This window comes from Vulpes lagopus, chromosome 7 (genome assembly GCF_018345385.1).
Source record: "Vulpes lagopus strain Blue_001 chromosome 7, ASM1834538v1, whole genome shotgun sequence".
NCBI classification, from domain to species: Eukaryota; Metazoa; Chordata; class Mammalia; order Carnivora; family Canidae; genus Vulpes; species Vulpes lagopus.
The window spans coordinates 11394016-11416077 of record NC_054830.1 but is presented as its reverse complement, the minus strand read 5'-3'; the positions used below and the strand labels follow the sequence as shown (position 1 = coordinate 11416077).

Sequence of the window (22062 nt, the reverse complement as noted above, 5' to 3'; positions counted from 1 at the left end):
ACAAGATGATGTTTACAGGGTGGTCAGCCCCATGCTTGGCACAAAGCATGGACTAGGCAAACATCAGCCCTTGGAGTGTGGTTTGATTTGGACTCTCCCAGCAGTTCTCATCTGGGACAGATTATCCCCCCAGGGGACATTTAGCAATGTCCAGAGATATTTTCAATTGTCACCTTGTGGAGGGGGAAGATCTACTGGCATCTAGTCACCAGAGGCCAGGGATGCTGCTAAACATCCTCCAGTGCACAGGACAGCCCCCAACACAGAGAATGATCCTTCCACAGATGTCAGCAGTGCCGAGGCTGAGGAGCCTGGTCTGCCAAGAAGAGGCACCAGAAGGCAGCTGGGCCCATCATGAGAAGTGTATCTCTGAGTCACCTGTCTTGGGAAGACATGGATGCCCAGGGATCAAGTGTTAGTGAGATCACTAGAGAGCAGGTGGATAGAGAATTGGGGAGACAGAAGCATTGATCTCAGCTGCATTTAAAGAGAGAACAGCCAGAGGCATGGATCTAGAGGGAGAGATGAGCCACATCTGGGAGGTTGAGGAAGAGTGGTAATAGGTACAGTCACCATGGCCTGTGCCCAGAGGTCAAGTGGCCCGGGGTCTCAGAAGGGACAGGGCTCTGTGGTTCAGGCACCAGTGTCCTCAGCCTGGCAGCAACCAACAAACTACAGTCTGAGTGGGAGGATTAGACTTGGGGGCGGTGGCCAGATTAGGGAGATGGTACCAGAAAAACGTGTGGAAGTGGACAAAGGAGGAGCATGGCAGGAGTGAGGGGAAGAGTTTTTCCTGGGCCTCCAGAAGCTCACAGCAGACTTTTTGGGGGCAGAGATAAAAAGAAGAGCAATCTCCTCAAACACTGTTGGTGAAGATGTAAAATGGTGCAGCCGCTATGAAAAACAGTTTAGCAGTTCCTCAAAAAGCTAAACATAGAATTACCATATGAGCCAGCAATTCCACTCCTAAGTATATAACCAAAAGAAGTGAAAACAGGGACTCAATGTCCCTGCATGTTCATATGCCCAAACATATTCATAGCAGCACTAGTCACAGTCACCAAAAGGTAGAAACAACCCAACCGTCCATCAACGGATAAATAAATAAATAAATAAATAAACAAACGTGGTCCATCCATATGCTGGAACATTACTCAGTCATAAAAAAGAATGAAGCCCAATACACATGACCCCACGGATGACTCTCGAAAACATCATGCTGAGTGAAAAAAGCCAGATTCAAAAGGTTGCACATTGTATGATCCCATTGCTATGAAATGTCTGGAATAGATAAATCCATAGAGACGGAGCACATGAGGGGTCGTCAGTGATTGAGGGACGGAGCAGTGAGGAGTGACGCCCATATCGAAGGAGAATGAGTACAGGATCTCCCCTGGGAATGATGGAAAAATTTTGGAGCTAAGCAGCAGGGATGTGGTCGCACAATATCTGTGAATGTACTAATGCCACTGAATTGTACACTTTAAGACAGTTAACTTTATGTTATGTGAATTTCACTTCAATAAAAGAGAGAGAGAGAGAGTTCCAGCAGGAAACGGAATAGTCAAATGGGGTATTTTGAAAAGAGTTTAATAAAAGCACTATTTCAAAAAGATAGCACAGCCCAGAACCATTACCACCTGGGACATGGGGCTATGGAGCTAAAGCAGTTGCTGGAAAAAAATTTAAAAATAAAAAATAAATAAATAAAGCAGTTGCTGGAACCTGGACTTGATAGAACTATGTGCAAAGAGGGGACTGCCTGGCAAGAGCTGTTGGCTGAGGGACACAGGCAGCCTGTATGGACCACACAGGAGGGGAGAGGAGATGTTAGTGCTCTGGCCTTAGTCTCCTCTCTCTCTCTCCAAAGCCTGCTGTGGCTCCCTATTTGGCCGAACCCAACCAGAAGTCATAAGACAAAGGTTGAGTGGTCCATACAAGTCGGCCTCCCAGGATACAAACTAGGGGGCAGAAGGGTGGAAACAAGACAGAAGATAAATCAGAGATTTGAAGCAAAGGACAGAGCAGTTCAGGGGTGTAGGCTGAGCGGAGGAGCAAACAGCTCCTTCCAACTCGTCACTCGCCACGCTCTTGCTCACTGCCACTTGCAGCCCTTTTGCCAAACCCCTCAAGGCCATCCCTCTTATCTCAAAACGTTTGCACATGCTGTTCCCTCTGCTTGGAATTCTGTTCCCTCTCACCTGCTGGGCTAACTCCTACTTCTCCTTCAGCTATCAGCTCAAAGGCCATTTTCTCTGAGGGTTTCCCTAACTTCTGGGCTCAGTTCAAACCCACACTCGACACAGCCACAGCCCCAGTGTGTCCTCAGTCCCAGCAAACTCACTCTTGGAATGGTTTGTTTAGCTGTGAGCTCTGTGCAGGTAGACGGGCTCCTTCTCACTCTCTGCCTTTTCCCTAGCCCCAGCTGGCACAGAGCACATATTCATTCAACAAACACCAAGTCCCCAGGGAGTACCAGGTGTTTTCTACAGTGCATATTCCTGCTTTCTGGAGAGTCAATAAAGCATAACTAGAAACACATAATTTCACCAAAAAAAAAAAAAAAAGGTTATTCTATGGAATGCATGCTGTGGGGGACAATCCAGCGAGAGTAATGAGATGAGGAAGGGTCTCACTGAGGTGCTATTTGAGCGGAGACCAGATGCAGGGAGGAGTTTAACTGGAGGAAGAGCGGTCGGGGCAGAGAGCACGACCTGTGCAAAGACCCTGAGGCTGGACCCTGCCTGGAGAAACAGCCAAGAGCCCAGTGAGGGGGGAGCAGGGTCAGTGAGGGAGCGAGTGGGAGGAGACAGCGGCTGGAAGGTGACGGGACAGGTCGTGCAGGGCCTGATGAGCCACTGGGAGGGCCTGGGGTTTTCCTCTGGGGGGAAGGTGGCGCCGCGCGGGAGGACGAGCAGGGGAGGAGGCTGCCTTGGCGGGGCAGCGGGTGCGGGCCTAGATTTGAGCGGCTCCCTCTGGCTGCAATTCAACGCTCCGCCTGAAGGGGGCGCGAGAGCGGCAGGAGGAGCCGGGGGAGGAGGCCGCGGCTCGGGACCGCCCAGCCGCGCTGCAGGGCCTGCGTGGGCTAAGGGCGTAGAACTGGGGGTTCGGGGATCCCTGGGTGGCGCAGCGGTTTGGCGCCTGCCTTTGGCCCAGGGCGCGATCCTGGAGATCTAGGATCGAATCCCACGTCGGGCTCCCGGTGCATGGAGCCTGCTTCTCCCTCTGCCTATGTCTCTGCCTCTCTCTCTCTCTCTGTGACTATCATAAATAAATAAAATTAAAAAAAAAAAAAAAAAAAAAGAACTGGGGGTTCGCTGAAAGGTGCCGGGCCCCGCTGAGATGCGGTGTGAGAGAAGGGGGAAAGTCAGGGGCGACGCCAAGGGTTTGGGCCTGGGCCACATCCGGACTGGGACTGCCGTTTTCAACGGAGAAATGAGACTAGCTAGGGGAGAAGGAAAGAAGGGATGGAAAGGAAGATGCCAAACGGGAAGAGACGAGAGATAATCGCAATAAGGGGCCCGGGGCGTCAGGTCACCCCATCGAGACGGGCGGCGAGAGGAGAGGCCCTGGTCCTCAAAAGCTAGAGAGGTGGCCTGCGAGTTCTGCTGGGGAGCAGAGAGCTGGGAGGACCGAGGTGCAAGGACGTTGCCCGCCTGGGCCAGAAGACCTGGGGGTCAGGTCACGCTGGAGGAGGCGTGATGCAGGGCAGGGAACAAGATTACTCCTGGACTCTGCCTGCAGGGACCCAGCCCCCTCCTTCCTCCACACACACACCTGTCTCCATTTCCCCATAGTCGGTGGGGGAATTAATCTCCACCTCCCTCTACCTGGGCCCAGGGCTATGGGATTTGCGAAGTATAACTAAATGGTACCTCATTCCCGCTTCAGAGACAACTAGGCTCCACCTTCGTGCCCCTCACCCCTCAACTAATCAGGCTGGGCAGCTCCCCACATACCTCTACCTATCAGAAACAACTCTTTTGTCCCTTGGCCAATAAGAATGTCCCTTTAGAAGAAGCCTGTGGGTGTCTAGGCCTGGGTCCCCCACTCACCACGATGCTCTAAGGCCTGGAGTACATCTCTTAGCATCCCTGTGCCTCTTTCTTTTCAACTGTAAAATGAGTGTTCATCTTCCTTCCCTCTTAAGGTGGGCCTGAGGCTCCAACCTGAAAGTGACCTCTGAGGAGAGATTAGAAGGGTTAGAAGCCAGATCCTGAAAGTTCTAATATATGCACTACAGAAAGAAGAGGGAAGGGTTAAGGGTGCCCCCCAACAGAGGGACCAGAAGGAGAAGACCTATGCCTGGAAGCAAGGAAGTGCCTGGCCCATGCCTGTTTGGGGCACCGGAAGTCACCCTGCCTCTTGCTGTGCTGATATAAACTGTAGAACGGAGAGGAGGAATAAGTGGGTGGGGGCAGAGGTGACCTCCACCAGGGAATCAGTTGTGGTTCATGACCACAGGCTCCCCCAGGCTGATTCAGCAAGACTCTCTGTTGTCAAAAGTCAGCTCCCCAAAGAGCAAAGCAACCGAGCAGCAAACTGCCCCCACCCCCAGAGGATCTCCCTTAGGAATCTCTCCTCCCTAGCTTCCAGAAGGGTTAAGCTTCAGGAGACTTCTCAAAAATGCTTGTAGGGTGGATCCGGTCACAACTGCTGTGTAACTGTGACTTTTAGTGACGTACTTTACCCCCCACCCAAGTCTCAGGCGACCACTTTTTTGTTGGTTTGATCCATCATAAATCAGAAGTATAATATAGGTTCCATCCTCCTCCTACATTACCATGTTGATTCTTCACAGTAAAGGAAGGACTTGGATTATGATCATTTATAGGTAGAGAGATGATGGCTCCGAGGAAAGAAGCAACTTGCCCAAGTTGGGAGTTAAACACAGATCTGTCAGATTCCAGAGTTGGAGAGACTATGAATCTTTTTTTTTTTTTTTTTTTAAGATTTTATTTATTTCAGACAGAACACAAGAGGGGCAGGCACAGAGGGAGAAGCAGACTCCCAGCTGAGCAAGGAGCCAAATGTGGGGCTTGATCCCAAGAGCCTGGGATCATGACCTGAGCTGAAGGCAGATGCTTAACTAACTGAGCCGCCCAGGTGCCCCTAAAGGGGTGCCCCAATCCTAATCCCCTCCTTAGCAAGTGTCTGGTACCCAGGGGTCACTAAGCAGACAGGGGTTATTCTGATGGTCAATAGCACAGAATGGTGTGGGGAGACTCCCCTTCCTTGGCTATAAAATGGGGACTTAGATTTCTTCAGTTGGAATTCTCTCTTCACTGGCTCTGTGAGGCAACAGAGATATAAAGTGTTTGGTGGTCCCTTAAAAAGTTAAACACAGAGGTACCATATGGCCCAGCCAATCCACTTCTAGGTACAGACCCCAAAGAATTGAAAACAGTATCAAGTATGTGTACACACATGTTCACAGCAGCACTATTCACAATAGCCAAAACTGGAAACACCTGAAATGTCCATGAAATCACGAATGGATAAACAAAATGCCCCCTACACACACAATGGAATGTTATTCAGCTGTAAAAAGGAATTGGAGCCCTGACACACACTACAACATGGATGAATCTCAGGAGCATCACATTGAATGAAAGAAGCCAATCACCAAAGTCACATAGTGTATGATCCCATTTATAAGCAAGGTCCAGAATAGGTAATTCTTAGAGACAAAAAAAGCAGAGGGTGGTTGCCAGGGGCTGAAAGGAGGGGAAATGCGAAGTCATTACATAATCAGCATGGAGTTTCCATCCAGGGCGATGAAAATGTTCTGGAACCAGAGAGGGGTGATGGTTGCACAACACTGTAAATATACTAAATGCCACTGTACTATTCTCTTTTTTAAAATTATTAATTTGGGTGCCTGGGTGACTCAGTGTTTAAGCATCTGCCTTTGGCTCAGGTCGTGATCCCAGGGTCCTGGGATGGAGTCCCGCATCGGGCTTCCCACAGGGAGCCTACTTCTCCCTCTACCTGTGTCTCTGCCTCTCTCAGTGTCTCTCATGAATAAATAAATAAAATATTTTTAAAAATAAAATAAAAATGATTAATTTTACATTACATGAATTTCACTGCAATAATAAATACATAGCAAATAAATCAATGGTGGGAAGTGAGTTGATATGATTTTATACCACTGATTCCTTGGCTCAGGCCATGAGATAGACACATGATTATTGTTTTAGATTGAAGAAATCAAGGCACAGAGAGGGGAGGTGCTCCACCTAGGGAGAGGGAAGTCGGAACTGGACATGGGGTCTCCCTGACCTCAAGCAGATTTCCATCCCTCTGCGTGGGAGCCATGCAGGTGACAGACACCCACACGGAGTTTACCACCCTTGGGTACAGGTGTCTCAGCGAGAGGGCAGATGGCAGAAGCCAGGGTATTGGCCGGCTTGACCTGGTTCTTTTCCCCTGGCCTAGGAGGAGCCAGCAAGGGAGGCCCAGGGCTAAGGGGCTGTCCTTTGTTCAGACAGCAAATCTGTCATTGTCACCTCTCTGTGCCCAGTTCTGTGCTGGATGCCTTAGGAAGAGAAGACTCAGGCCTAGAGCCTGCATTCAAGAAGCCCTCGGTCTGGAAAATATAGAGTTGGACACAGATACTCCCAACCTCTCAGGGTCAGGGCTGAGCCAGAGAAAGAACCCTAGAGCTAGAAAAGCCAAGAGGAGAAAGCCAGAGGAGAAGGAAAGGCCTCCCAAAACCAGGATACTTGGAGATAGGTTTTGAAGTACGTATAGAAGCCCATCAGATCAAATGAAAAAGCTCTACTAGTGGGAAGGCAAAGAGATATAAGCCCTCGGGAGGAGAAATTGGTAATATCTGGCAAAAATATATACACATTTATCCATTTAGGGGAATATATCCCAATGATTCCCTTGCAAAAGTAAGAAAAGGCAAATGAACATGGCTTTTCATAAGAGCATTATTTAAAATATCAAAAGACTGGAAATAGCCCATAAGCCCATCAATAGGAAATGGTTGAATAAACCAAGGCACAGCTACATGATGGAGTCCTTTGCAGCTGTAAAAAGGAATGAGGAATCTCTCTCTATCCTAGCATGAAGAGATCTCCAGGAAACAATATTAAAGTGGAAAAACAGGGAAGTGGGAGATAGAGAGACCATGAAAAATTACAAATGATTACCTAAAGAAGAGGAAAAGAACATGATGAAAAGTACATGAATAGAAGCTAGATGTTTCTCTATATACCTTGTTTTGCAGATTTGACTTTAGAATCATGTAAATATCTTACATAATTCTAAGGTAATATTAAATTCAAAAAATAATTCCCTCACTTCACACCCATTAGGATGGCTATTATAAAAAAGAAAATAATGAATGTTGGCAATAATGTAGAGAAATTGGAACCCTTGTGAACCACTGGTGGGAATATAAGATGGTGCAACCACTATGGCAAACAGTGTGGCAATTTCTTAAAAAATTAAACATATAAAAAAAAAAGAAAAAAAAATTAAACATATAATTACCACACGATCCAGCAATTCCACTTCTGGGTATATACCAAAAGAAAAGAAAACAGCAACTCAACTCAAACAAGTATTTGTCCACTCAGGTTCACAGCAGTACTATTCACAATAAGCCCAAAGAGGGGGCAGCCTGGGTGGCTCAGCGGTTTAGCACCGCCTTCAGCCCAGGGTGTGATCCTGGAGACCCCGGATCAAGTCCCACGTCGGGCTCCCTGCATGGAGCCTGCTTCTCCCTCTGCCTGTATCTGCCTCTCTCTCTCTCTCTCTCTCTCTCTGTGTGTGTGTGTGTGTGTGTGTCTCCCATGAATAAATAAATAAAATCTTAAAAAAAAAAAGCCCAAAGAGGAAACAACCCAAATGTCCATCAACAAATGAATGGATAAACAAAATGCGGTCTATCTATATGATGGAATTTTGTTCAGCCTGAAAAGGAAAAAAACAGGGACGTCTGAGTGGCTCAGTTGGTAAAGCATACAACTCTTGATTTTGGCTCAGGTCATGATCTTGGTTCCAGGCTAGGCATGGAACATGCATGGGATTCTCTCTCTCCCTCTCCCTCTCTCTTGGTCTCTCAAAAAAAAAAAAAAAAGGAAAACATCTGACCCAGGACAACATGGATGAACCTTAAAGATATTATGCTAAGTGGGGACGGAGTTTCTGTGTGGGAAGATGAGAAAGTTCTGGGGATAAATATGGTGGTAGTTGTATAACAATGTAAATGTACTTAATTCTTCTGAACTGTACACATAAAATGGTTCAAATAATAAGGTTTATATTATGTATATTTCACAATTTAAAAAAGTAATGGGACATTACCTTATTTGAAAGGCCCAGCTACTCTAAGTTGAATTTGTTATAATACAATATTTCAGAGATATTTTTAAACAGAAGGGTGGAATCATGAGATGAATTTTTCAACAATCGTAACAAATTAATAATAATAATTACAATATTAATCCTATCGTTTTAGATATTTTCTAGTTATGTAATGTTTCTTGTTACACAGTAATGTATAATCTTATCATGAGATGTGTTTTTTTTTGTTGGTGCTGTTGTAAGTTAAAACTTCCTGCTCTTAAAAAAAATTCCTTAAAAATCAAAAAGTTCAGGTGAATGGTACAAATGTGCATAAAGAAACTACTTCAAGTGACCTAATAAATAGCACAGTAATTTGATAGCACACCCACAGTGGGATATGCCCAAAGGATGAAAAGAACCAGAGAGAGAAAGGCTTAAACCAGTTTCCAATAATCATATTGTTTCAGGCACCATTGGCATGTTATTGTAAGATTGATGTCCGTGATTGTGGAATGAAGCAAATTGGGAATTTGGATTTCCAGTGTGAGGAAAAAGAAAATATAGGTATAAGGTCGATCAGTTTAAGTAAGAACCATGTAATTCTGAATAAGAATTGGAAGTATCAGCATAAATTCATGACGTATTTTTTTTTAGATTTTATTTATTTATTCATGAGAGACACACAGAGAGAGAGAGAGAGAGAGAGAGAGAGAGAGAGGTAGGGACATAGGCAGAGGGAGAAGCAGGCTCCATGCAGGGAGCCTGATGCAGGACTCGATCCCAGGACTCCAGGATCACACCCTGGACCAAAGGCAGATTCAACCACTGAGCCACCCAGGGATCCCCAATGTATTTTATTTTTAAAATGATAGGGGGATGCACCTGGGTGGCTCAGTCAGTTAAGCACCAGACTCTTGATTTTGGCTCAGGTCATGATCTCAGGGGTCATGAGATGAGCCCCACATCTGGCTCCATGCAGGGGCATGGGACGTGGAGCCTGCTTGGGATTCTCCCTCTCCCTTTCTCCCTCTCTGCCCCTCCCCCCACTCACACCCACATTCTAACTCTCTCAAAAAAGTTTTAAATAAATAATCAAAAAGAAAAAATGGTATGGGATTTCCTATTTCTGTCCAATGAAAAGTCCTAGAACCAACAACTAACCCAGCAGCCATGAGCACCTTTATCACCTTGATTGCTATCTCTAAGTACCACTTTCCAATCAAAGAAAGAAGGGCTCCCTGGGGAAATGGTTGATTTCCCAGGCTTGTGGCAGGAAATATACAAGATTATCTTGTTACATCATAAAGCAAGAAACAGTCTTGTCAAAAGAACTCAGGAGTCAAAGTGAAGAGGCTCCCACTGGCCAAAGAAGACATAGTAGTTTGAATATTATAATTTTTTTAAACAGCAATGTATTGACACATTTCAATAGTTTAAATCCATGATCTGTAAAAATATGGGGGGAGAGGGAAATCTCATTATTTACCCTTGGAGGATTTTAAGGAGCCCAGTAACGACTCGGAAAACCAGGGAAGGAAAGATAACAAGCCTTGATCTTGTCTTTCCATGTGAATTGTATCACTGGGAAACCAAATGGTAGATGAGAGGTTGTTTCTCTCTCTAGACGTGTTCCAGCTAATAAATAAAGAAGGAATAAATCATCCCAATACCACTCTGTTGTAGCTGCTAGCAGATTAGTAGGGCTAGGCAATGATCACCAATGGCAGAGAACATCACAGAAGAGAGGCAGTCGGTGGCAGTTATGGAAAAAATAACTGTCAATTGGATGATGGATACATATGGAGATTCACTATATAATTCTCTCTACTTTTGAATATATTTCTTCTGTTTAGAAAATAGTGGGCAGCCCCGGTGGCCCAGAGGCTTAGCGCCACCTTCAGCCCAGGACCTGATCCTGGAGACCCGGGATCAAGTCCCACATCGGGCTCCCTGCATGGGGCCTGCTTCTCCCTCTGCCTGTGTCTCTGTCTCTTTCTCTCTGTGTGCCTCTCATGAATAAATAAATAAAATATTTTAAAAAAGAAAAGAAAAGAAAAGAGTGGTTAAAGCCCTTTGCCCTGTGTCATTCTCTCATAGCAGGATGACAACAGCTAGGAGCCGTAGGTGCTCAGTAAATATTCCCCAGGGTGTACCAACATCTAGCCCCACTTACTCCACACTCATTCTTGGCCTCTAGCATACCGCCAAGGGCTGAGCTCACGATTTCACTAAAATATCTCATGTCCTCAGTTACAAAACTCCCTCCTCTCCAGTTCTAGGACCAGGTGTTGAGAGATTAAATCTCACCTCTATTCTCCTAGAAAGATGCAACTGAAGTCAACTTCTCCCTGCCAGCCCCTGGCTGGAGGCTGTGGGGTCATTGACTCACACTACAACTTTGCTTTTTCCTTTACCAAATTGGGTTCTACCAATTCTGGGGCTAGTCTACCTGGCTTCAGTGATCTGGCTGTGGTTCCAGACTGGCTGAAGGCCCAGCCCTGAAGCCCAGCTGGCTGCTGTGAGGGCAAGGCCAGCAGGGAAGCCTTGGCTTAGACAAATACCCCAGATACAGAAATAATACATGCCTGTGAATCCAGACTCATACAGGAAACGTGACTCCAGCCATCATAGATTATCCTCTGGGCTGGGACCTCTGCTGGGGAGGCTGGGGCCGGTGGCTGAGTGAGCACAAAAAAATCTACTCATTGCCCAATTTCCCCATGCAAGGATGGTCTATGCAGTCATTTAGCTCCCAAAATAACCCTATGAGGTTGGTACTATTCTCCCATTCTGGAGAGAGACAAATGAGAGCTAGAGATTAAGCCACTCACTCCAGCTAGTAAGCAGCAGAGTGAGGATTTGGACTTGGCTTAAATGGCTCAGCTCAACTTTTTATTGAAAGTCCACATATATTTGAAGGAAATGAAATCACTATCCCAAAGAGATATCTGCACCTTCATATTCTCTGCAGTATGATTCACCATCATTAAGAAGTGGAAACAGGGATCCCTGGGTGGCGCAGCGGTTTGGCGCCTGCCTTTGGCCCAGGGCATGATCCTGGAGACCCCGGATTGAATCCCACGTCCGGCTCCCTGTGCATGGAGCCTGCTTCTCCCTCTGCCTGTGTCTCTGCCTCTCTCTCTCTCTCTGTATGACTATCATAAATAAATAAAAATTTTTTTAAAAAAAGTGGAAACAACCTAAGAGTCTCTCAGTAAATGAATAGACTTTTTAAAAGGTGGTATACATATGTAATGGAGTATTATTCAGCCATAGAAAAAAAGGAAATCCTGCAACAGCATGAATGGAAGCTAAGGGCATTATCCTAAGGGAAATAAGCCAGACAAAGACAAAGACTGTGTGATCTTATTTATGTGTGGAAACTAAAAAAACAAATAAAATGAACTCATAGAAGCAGAGTAGTAGTTGCCAGGGGTTGAGGATGGGGAAACGGGGAGATGCTGGTCAGAGGGTACAAACTTCTAGTTACAAGATACGTAAGGTCTGAGGATCCAATGTCCAGCAATGTCACTCTAGTTAACAGTACTGATCGTAACACTTGAAAGTTGCTAAGGGAGTAGGTCTTAAAAGTTCTCACCACACACACACAAAAAAAAAAAAAAAAAAAAAAAGGAAAAGAAAGAAAGAAAAGATAACTATGTGAGGTGATGGGATGTGTTAACTAACCTTATTGTGGTAAACATTTTGCAACATACACATATCAAATCATCATGTTGCACTACTTACACTTACACAATGTTACATGTCATTTATATCTCAATAAAGCTGGGGGAGGGGAAGCCATGTATTAAATACTTCGGTTTTGCAGGTCAGATGGTCTCTGCTGCTGAGATCCAACTCTGCCATTGCAGCATGAGGACAGTCATAGACAATACGTAAGTGAATGGGGGAGGATGTGCTCTAGTAATTTACTTACATAAATTTCTTTGTTTATTTACACAAATTGTGGCACATCTCTACAATGGAATATTATTCAGCCAGAAAAAAAGAATGATCCATGATAAGAAGTACCAATTCATGCCACAACACAGATGAGCCTCATAAATGTTATCCTGAGTGAAAAAGCAGCCAGACACCAAAAGTCACATAGTATCTGAGTCCATGTATGTGAAACGTCCAAAACTGGCAAACACATAGAGATAGAGAGCAGGTCAGTGGTTCCCAGAAGCTGGGAGACAAGTGATGGTGACTGCTAATGGGTACAGGGTTTTATTTCCGGGTGATGGAAATGTTCTGGAACCAGACAGAGGTGATGGTTGCACATTATGAATGTACTACATGCTATAAAATTATACACTTTCGGGGTTTTTTAAGATTTTATTTATTTATTCATGAGAGACACAGAGAGAGAGGCAGAGACATAGGCAGAGGGAGAAGCAGGCTCCCCTCAGGGAGCCTGATGCGGGACTCGACGATCCCAGGGCCCCAGGATCACGACCTGAGCCGAAGGCAGATGCTCAACCACTGAACCACCCAGGTGCCCCAAATTATACACTTTTAAATGGTTCAGTTTATATTGAGTGGATTTCACCTTGAAAAAACCCCAAAAGCAAAAAAAGACATTGTATACATAACAGGCTGTCGTCTGCAGACTCCTGTTCTACATCTCTTAACAAAACCCAGAGCTGAAGAAAAAAAAAAAAAAATGCAGGAATATAAAATCTTAGCTTAAAGCCCTGCATACCGCAGTTTTTATTATTAAAGATATTATTATTATCAGGGTCTTCGTGACTATTCTTCTGCTACCAAAGTGAACATGGTTAACTCTGAAGTTGGCCCCAAGCCCAGTCTTGCCCAACTTCCTCTTCCTCTGGCCATGATCCCACCTTCACTTCAGATCCAGGGCCCAGGGCTGGATCAAGGCTACCTCCATTAGAGCTGTCCCCAGGCCCCAGACAATGACTATTCTCTTGAGACTAGTGGTCTCTCTGCAGCCTGGAGGGGCTTTGACCTGACAGGTGGTCCTCAGGAGTTATAAGGGAAGTAGGGGCAGGGAGTGGTGATTCGTCACGGGAATCCCAGCCTTTCTTGTAAGTCCCAGGCCCAGCCCAGCCCAGGCCCTTTGGAGTGTGGGTGCCTGCATGTGTATGTGTACGTGTTCATGTGTTTCAGAATCCAATCCCAAACTGACCCCACATCCTCAATCAGGACTTTTTATGCACTCAGCAATACTTCCCTGCTACCCACCTGGGCCCTGGCCTGTGCCAGGTACTTCTGGGCACTGTAAGAGGACTCTGCATGTCCTAGTATGGGGGAGATGGAACCTGACAGAGAAACTCCTAGCCCTGTATGAATGGGCCCAAGTCAAAGGGAGGTACCTTGGGCCAGAGAGCCAGGATGGGAAAAGGGGGGAACCAGGGGTAATCAGGGAGGCTTCCTGGAGGAAGGGTCCTACCCCAGGACACAAATCCCAGACAGGCTCTGAGGGAAATGCTGGCCAGCCATGACATGCCTCTAGCTTGGACTCTACCTAGCCTCTGCCACCAATTCCAAGCTTCAAAAGGGAATCAAGGCCGGCTGGCTGGCTGGCTGGCCGGCTGGCCCAGGAATTCTTGGGTGTGAAGTCACTCCACAGCAAGTCTGCAAACAGGTCCCCAGTGTGAATTACTCTGACCTTGACCCAGACACAGAATAGTGGAGTACTCCCCAGGTTTCAGCTATGTGACCTTGAGCAAGTTACTTAACCCCTCTGAGCTTACTTTCCTGCTGGGTAAAATGAGCATAAATGGATGGTGACATAAAGCCAGAAGGGTCCCCTGAGGCTACAATCGGAGAGAGACAAACCCAGCATCCATACGCCAAGGCAAAGTCATTGCTAGGTGGACACTAGGTGGGGATCTCCTTAGCCACCCCATTTTGGGAGCACTAGCGGTAAAGCAAAGGAGACAAAGGCAGGATCACAATTCCTGATTTTAACTTTCACCTCTGACACTAGTATGCCTCAGCACTGGGCTGTTCTTGATCCTGTCTTTCTCTAAACCGTTGGTATTTTGTTTAACATGGATTTTTTTTTTTTTGCATCCACTTTGGTCTTTTAAAATATCACATTAAAATATGACTTGATGGGGGATCCCTGGGTGGCTCAACGGTTTAGCGCCTGCCTTTAGGACCTGCTCAGGACATGTCCTGGAGACCCGGGATCGAGTCCTGCGTAGGGCTCCCTGCATGGAGCCTGCTTCTCCCTCTGCCTGGGTCTCTCTCTCTCTCTCTCTCTCTCTCTGTGTGTGTGTGTGTGTGTGTGTGTGTGTGTGTGTCTGTGTCTCTCATGAATAAATAAGTAAAATCTTTTTAAAATATATGACTTGGGATCCCTGGGTGGCGCAGCAGTTTGGCGCCTGCCTTTGGCCCAGGGCGCGATCCTGGAGACCCGGGATCGAATCCCACATCAGGCTCCCGGTGCATGGAGCCTGCTTCTCCCTCTGCCTGTGTCTCTGCCTCTCTCTCTCTCTCTCTCTCTCTCTCTCTCTGTGACTATCATAAGTAAATACAAATTTTTAAAAAATTAAAAAATATATATATGACTTTAAAATATATATATATATGACTTGATGACAGATGTTCAGCAACACCTTCAATTTTACACCCTAGGTGAATGCCTTCCTCTCCTCACTCAGCCCTCCCACCAGGTAGACACGCAGTCCAAATCCTCCATGTGGTTTTACCAGGCAGAGCCACCTTCTCTCCCTGCCCCCTCTTCCCCGCCCCTTTCCCCAAATCCTTGGAAACTGGGACACAGAGATTTCATTGGAATCCCCTGGGGAGTGGCCTCCATCCCCTCCCTCCCAGGGCACCTTACTTCCTGAGCCCCCACTGTGTGATGCTGGGTCCCCAGAGAGAGGATACTCTATATCTGCAGAAGCCCCCCCCTTCCCCCTGGGGAATCCCAGGTCTGGCTCAGCCTGGGCATTCCCAGGCCCGCCCAGGGTCCGCCCCATGCTGAGTCCTCAGCCTGGTGGGCCTCCTGGAAACTCCCCAGGCTGGTTTCGGGGTGGGAGGCCCACAATGAAGCAATTCACACCGCAGCCCCAACCACTTGGAGCCCATCCCACCTGACACTGGGATAAAGGGGAGGCAGGTTCATCAGTACAGGACTCAGCCACCCACACTGCACCAGAAAAGAGGAGGACCCCTCACTGTCAACCCAGGTGAGCCCAGAAGCCAGCTTCTGGGACAAAGCCAGGGTCCTGAATGCTCCAACCCCATCCCTGCTCCCCCGCTACCTTTGGATGCTTGGGCCCAGGACCTGGAACTGGGTAAGAGGTGATAGCTCCTGATCCCAGGGGCTCAGAGCAGGCTTCATCAAAAACAATCCCTAGCCCTTGCACCCACCCTTTGCCTGAGATTGAGATGCTGGCAGCAAAGAAGGCAAGAGGCAGTCCCAACACAAGGTCTTTCCTTCTCTCTTCTCCACCAGCACAGCCGGTCTTACCAGTTGGGCAGGCAGGTGAGAGTCCCCTCTGGTGGCCAGCTGCAGCTCCAGAATAATAATCACAGGAAGTGAGTAGGGCTTGCTGGACTGGCCTCAGTCTACCTCTCTTGGGAATGGGCAGAGTTGTTGGAGTGTAAACTACTTGGGCTCCAGGCTCCTCCTGGGATGGGCCTGGCTTGCTGACCCTTGACCTCAGCCTGGGAGGGACAGGATAGGATGGGAGAGCCCCTGAAATCCAGATGACCTTGACCCATGGCACTCTGTTTCCATGCTTCCACTACCTCCCGCCCACAGCTCCGCAAGGGGCAGCCATGTCATTCACCCCTGGACTTTGACAGTAGCCAAAGGCACTGCTCAGTTCTCCATGCCTATCCTCTTCCAGTTCTGCCAAGGTCTCAGCTAAGGTCAACTGGAAATGCCCCTCAGAAGCTGGAACCCCCCAATGGTGGCCCAGGGTGTCCTCTGGATCCTGCTCGGATTGCTGCTGCGGCTGGAGCCAGGGACAGGTGGGTCAGAAGGCAGAGATCTGGGGCCAGGACTCAGTGCTGCAAAAGTGGACTGCTGCCCCCTCTGTGTCCAGCCCTGTACAGGGTGACGCTGGATACTTCAGGAGGCCCCAGTCCCAAAGAACCTCCAGTCTCCAGATGCTCTCCGTGAGGTCAGGACAGGAGCTAGGGGAAGGGCTTGGGGCCAGAAGAGCAAAAATCAGGAAAGTTTCCTGGAGGAGACAACATAGATTTATGTTGAAGGATAAAAACTCTACTTGATGGAGAAACAGGAAAGGGCATTTTAGGCAAAGAAAAGAACAAAGTTATAGAGGAATCATAGTGTGGACTGTCTGGAGAAGAACCTAGATTCTGGACAGTGTAAGGATTAAAACTTCCCGGGTTCAAATCCTGCCTCTGCCACTTCCTAGTTGTGTAACCCTATGCAGATGATTCAACTTCTCTGTGCTCACAGGGTCATTGTGAGGATTAAAGAGGTTAAATTTTATAAGTCACCTAGAATGGTGCCTGACACATAGTCAATGTTTAATAATTATCAGCTATCATTCAACATCCCACTCAGCTCTGAGCCCAGCATTCCTAGGTTCCAGGTTCAGCCACTGACATTTCCCTCACTGGGCACAAGCCCACTCTCTCCCCCGGCCATCCCTAGAGACACCTTTCCCTCTAAAATCCCCCAAACTCCAATCCATCACGAAGAACTGTCCATTTTCCCCTCAAAACACCTGGGAACTCTGCCCATTTTTGTCTATCACACTGCTTCCACCCCGGCTTCGGCCACCTTCATTGCTTACACCCACACTGTGTCCCCTTCCCTACTCTAGCCTCCTCCAAGTCTGCACTCCACAGGGTGGCCAAAGGGGCAATCTTAGAATATTAGCCAGGCCATGTCTCTCTCCTGCTCATGAACCTGCCATGGCTCCCCAGTGCTCACTGATCGTCTAAGCTCCTTAACCTGTTATCTGTGCCTCAGTCTCCTCATCTACACAAGGACAGTGGTGGTGGTCATAGGGTTGTCTGATGAAGAGTTGGGGGCACTGAGAAAATGTGGAAGCAGCAGGGAGAGGAACAAGGGGGTGCTGGGCCACTGGACTAATGTTGTTCCTCCTCCTGCAGCAACCCTACCCCTGCTCATGGACTCTGTCATCCAGGCCCTAGCTGAGCTGGAGCAGAAGGTACCAGCCACCAAGGAGAGCCACGTGGCTTCTGCGTGGCTGCTGTTAGTCCAGGACTCTGGCCCCCGTGATCTCCTCCATCACTTCCTGCTGGAGCGGCAAAATCTCAAAGCCACCAATCTGGATCCCTACCAACTGAGCCCAGAGCTTAGAGGCCTCACCAAGGACATGGCCCACCATGGTATTCGGGACAGGCAGGAATACGGAGTGGTGCTGGCACCCGATGGCTCAACAGTGGCTGTGGAGCCTCTTCTGGCAGGACTGGAGGCAGGGCTACAGGGTCGCAGGGTTGTAAACCTGCCCTTGGACAGCACAGCCACCCCTCTGGATGCTGGAACCACCTTTCCTGATGTAAGAGCCACATCCCTAGAACCCAGGGATGCCCCCCCAGATGTCACCTCTGCAGATGTTGGAGCCACATCTCCAAATATTAGAGCCACCGATCTCGATGTCAAACCCACCTCTACAGGTATTAGACCTGGCTCTCCAGATGTCCCAGTCACCTCTCCAGATGTCCACACTTCCTTGCCAGGTGCCAAAGCCAGGTCCCCAACCACTGTGGACAGCCTCCTGGTGGTCACCCTGGCCAGAGACCTGGGTCTGGCCTTCCTCCAGGGCCCTCAGACCTGGAGCCATGCAGGCCTGGGGACTGAGGGTTGCTGGGATCAGCTATCTGCCCCCCGGACCTTCACACTCTTACACTCTGGGGCATCGCCAGTCACCATGGCCTTTCTCAATGGGGCGCTGGATGGAGTCCTCCTTGGAGATTATCTCAGCCGAACCCCTGAGCCTAGGCCACCTCTCAGCCACCTGCTGAGCGAATACTATGGAGCCGGGGTGGCTGGAGATCCAGGATTTCGCAGCAACTTCCGACGGCAGAACACAGCTGCTCTAACTTCAACCCCCACCTTGACCCAGCAGGTATGGGGGGCCCTCATCCTGCTACAGAGGCTGGAGCCAACACACCCTCAGCTGAGGGGCATGAGCCAAGAACAGCTGGCAGAGGTGGCCACCAATGCTACCAAGGAATTCACTGAGGCCTTCCTGGGTGAGAAGGGTCCCCACACCCTATGACCCTCACCCCCCAACACAGATACAGACACTCATAGCTTCATTGGGTCAGGGGGATCCAGGACCGATTCCAGAGGGAGAAATAGCAGTTCAGGCTGGGGAGCCAGGGCAGCTGCACAGGTAAGGAAAGGCTAGATTTGAGTCTTAAAGGATGAATAAAAGTTCATCCTCCCCCCCCCCCCAAAAAAAAGGCTGGGGGAGGTAGAGGGCATTTGAGGAGGTGGGCTCAGCACATACAAAGGCACAGAGGTTCAAGTGGAAGTTCAGCCAGTTACTCCTGTGCATCTTTAGGGAAGTTGCTTCACTTCTCCGAAACTCACCTTCTTTAGTGAAGCCTGGGAAGATCATTGGTTCCTCTTGGATGTGCTGGGTGGCTTAAAGACGAAGCAAGTAAAGCAAGTAGCACACATCAGAGTATGATAAATGGGGGCTGAAATTCCTCTTTTCTCACTGTGGCTGTCCCTCCCCTAGAACTCAGAGCAGAGCCAGCTGCAGAGTGTTGAGCCCTGGATTGCAAAGGGCCTTAAAATAAGAGCTAAGATTCGTGGGGTTCATCCTTAAGGTGATGGGAAGCATAGCAGATACTGCAACAGGACTGAGATGCTGTTAAATTTTAGTTTGGATCCCAGTGGGGGGGCGGGGGTGTCTGGTGCGAGATGGACCTGTCCTCAAGTCTGGAGGGATGGTCCATATGTGCGTTCTAATGGGGGTGTAGGCGGCGGGCAGAGAAATGCTGGCTGACCCCAGCCCTGGACTTCCTTCTCTGCAGGGTGCCCGGCCATCCACCCCCGTTGCCGCTGGGGCGCCGCGCCCTATCGGGGCAGCCCGAGGTCGCTGCAGCTGCCACTCGGGTTCCTGTACGTGCATCACACATACATTCCCGCGCCACCCTGCACGGATTTCGCGCACTGCGCCGCCGACATGCGCTCTATGCAGCACTTCCACCAGGATACCCGGGGTTGGGACGACATTGGCTACAGGTAAGCTGCGCCGGTGGGCTCGGGAACCTCTTAGGTGAGAGACGGGGTGGGCGGGGCGTGACCAGGGGGCGGGGCTTGGACTGGAGCCAAGGGAGCGGGCCGGAGGAGGAGTTTGGGGAGAGCCGAGAAAGTTGAAAGGGTGCGTGGTCTTGGCCCGGTCCTGGCTCTCGCGGTGGGATTCTTGGGTCTAGGGTAGGAGCTATAGGAAAGGACGCAGGACCTGTGGTTAAGACCTGGGTGGCGCAGCGGTTTGGCGCCTGCCTTTGGCCCAGGGCGCGATTCTGGAGACCCGGGATCGAATCCCACATCGGGCTCCCGGTGCATGGAGCCTGCTTCTCCCTCTGCCTGTGTCTCTGCCTCTCTCTCTCTCTCTCTCTCTCTCTGTGACTATTATAAATAAATAAAAATTAAAAAAAAAAAGACCTGGGTCTGGGACGGAGCAGTGATGAAATATGACCTAAGGCTGAAAGGGTCTCTGAACTGGGCAGGAGCTGTACCTGAGACACCGAGGGCACTGGGTAGAAAGGGAGGTGGCCAGTGCCGACGGCGGGGCCGCCGTCGCGCCGCGTGGCGCCTGCTTCCCTCTTCCCCCTACAGTTTCGTGATAGGCTCAGACGGCTACGTGTACGAGGGCCGCGGCTGGCACTGGGTGGGCGCGCACACGCTCGGCCACAACTCTCGCGGCTTCGGCGTGGCCTTCGTGGGCAACTACACTGCGGAGCTGCCTACCGAGGCTGCGCTTCGCACCGTGCAGGACGTGCTCCCTGGCTGCGCAGTGCGCGCTGGCTTCCTGCGGCCCGACTACACGCTGCTCGGCCACCGCCAGCTCGTGCGCACCGACTGCCCCGGGGACGCGCTCTTCAACCTGCTGCGCACCTGGCCGCGCTTCGCAGCGGTGAGTACGAGACGCCAAACTACCTCAGCCTGTGGCGCACAAGCTGGGAGCGCAGCCCTGACCCCTGTCTGCCTGCAAAACCTCGGCAGGCCCCTGACTCCTTACTGTAACCCCTGTGCCCACACACAGCCTCAGCCAGGTCCCCCTTGCAGTCCATCGATTCAGGCAACCTAGGCCCAGACTTCAGTCGTTCTACTTGCAACAGCCCCTGCCCACTGTCCTGCTCCTGTACAATCTCAGCTCAGCCCTGACCCAGCCAGCTTGTCCTTTATCCACTCCTAACACCCCTGCCCTCCCAACCAAGGCATGGACCCTGGCCCTACATAGCCCTACCTGCCTGCACAACCTGACCCAGAATACCCAACCTTGGCCTCACCCTCACCCCCTACCCAAAGGGCCCCCTGTCCACACAATGCTAACTTAGCCTGTGACCCTCTACAGGAAACCCCTTTGCCTGTGCAAACTCTGTCCAGCTGTCCTGCAGTGCTTTGCCCAATCTCAGCCCTGAAGATGCTTGCTCAGCCCCAGCCTCCCTGACCCCCGATGACAGCTCTTATGATGGAGCAGTCTACCTCCAGCCAGCACACCTAGCCCCTGACCTCGATTACCAAAAATTCTCTATATTCACACCTGCACATTCTCATGTTATCTGCACACTGCCACCTTATTTCATTAAGCTGGCCTGCAGCTGGCATTGCACCCACCCCCTAACTTTGGGGTCCCATCCTCTTCCTTACCCAGGGTCCCACCATGACAGGGGCAGGCCCCTATTCCACAAGCCTCACACTCCCCTGTCTTTTCTAGAATGTGAATCCAAGAACAGCCAGGAGAGCCTCCTGGAGATCCAAAAGGAAGCCACCTCCAATGATCCTGCCAGCCACAGACCCCCAATAAAGAGACAGTAGAGGGGCACCCCAGTGGCTCAGTCGGTGAAGCATCTGCCTTCAGCTCGGGTCATGATCCCAGGGTCCTGGGATCGAGTCCTGCATCATCCTGCATCAGGTTCCCTGTTCCGCAGGAAGTCCTGCTTCTCCCTCTCCCTCTGCCTGCCGCTCCCCCCTGCTTGTGCACATTGTCAAATAAATGAATAAAATATTTTTAAAAGAGAAAGTGGAAAGAAAGCCTGTATCTATGCATCATCTGTGTTTGCACACATTGTCTTACTTTGTGTTTGCCAAGAAGTGGTCCTGACGTAAGAATTTGAGTACAAGTAGTTTGGGAGGGGAAGGTGATCCTAGGACTTATCAGTTGGGGAGTGAGGAAGAGAGGTAGAGAAAGGAAGGCAGTCCTCTCAAGCAAGTTGGCACTGAAAGGACATGGAGCTTAATCCCACTGGGGACTTTGGGGGACAGTGTAAGACACACTCCTCAGAGTCATCCCACCCAAGAGAGGGGTGGAGTATTGATCCAAGGAAGCTGGGGTATTGATCCTCCCACCTTCATAGTCATTGGTTAAGGGCTGATCTCAGGGAAGTATTAATTCTCTGACACTTTGGGGCTGCTTGTTGCATGGAGAGAGTGGACTCCATCATCAGAGAAAGACTTCCAGTAAAAATGCAGGGAGTTGGAAGTGAATCAGTAGTCAGTGAAGTGGGAAAGGCCCAGGGATACATCGGAACATGAGAAAACTCTAGGTGTGTGTGCAGTGAATGGATTGAGTGCAGTATGAATGAGGTGGGCAT

At 49.4% G+C, this 22062-nt stretch overlaps 2 protein-coding genes across 4 annotated transcripts in view; one reads left to right on the top strand and one right to left on the bottom strand.

Moving 5' to 3' along the window:
* The window catches only part of LOC121496111 (cytochrome P450 4F22), a 69838-nt gene that overhangs the window by 35834 nt on the left and 11942 nt on the right, over nt 1-22062 (bottom strand). The window contains exon 1 of one of the 2 annotated variants that reach the window (XM_041764387.1): nt 15755-15842. The exons of the other annotated variant lie outside the window; for it this stretch is intronic. The gene's annotated coding sequence lies outside the window, so the exon portion shown is untranslated. Of the gene's footprint in view, nt 1-15754; nt 15843-22062 lie in introns of those variants that run through there. 2 annotated transcript variants of the gene reach the window in all.
* Nucleotides 16058-21416, top strand: PGLYRP2 (peptidoglycan recognition protein 2). 2 transcript variants are annotated; one of them, XM_041764385.1, is made up of 5 exons: nt 16058-16260; nt 17377-18483; nt 19276-19486; nt 20241-20381; nt 21186-21323. In XM_041764385.1, the coding sequence occupies exons 1-5, from the start codon at nt 16170-16172 to the stop codon at nt 21190-21192; spliced, it is 1557 nt and encodes a 518-aa protein (XP_041620319.1). In that variant the 5' UTR covers nt 16058-16169; the 3' UTR covers nt 21193-21323. The 2 variants fall into 2 exon arrangements, with proteins under 2 accessions (XP_041620319.1, XP_041620318.1); XM_041764384.1 differs by having other exon boundaries at nt 16059-16260; nt 20084-20381; nt 21186-21416.

What these genes read in the sequence shown, in the direction of transcription:
- PGLYRP2 (XM_041764384.1), top strand. Translation starts at nt 16,170, where the DNA reads ATGCCCCTCAGAAGCTGGAACCCCCCAATGGTGGCCCAGGGTGTCCTC. An exon ending in GCGGCTGGAGCCAGGGACAG is followed by an intron (nt 16,261 to 17,376) that starts GTGGGTCAGAAG and finishes CTCCTCCTGCAG; the next exon opens with CAACCCTACCCCTGCTCATG. An exon ending in TGGGACGACATTGGCTACAG is followed by an intron (nt 19,487 to 20,083) that starts GTAAGCTGCGCC and finishes TTCCCCCTACAG; the next exon opens with TTTCGTGATAGGCTCAGACG.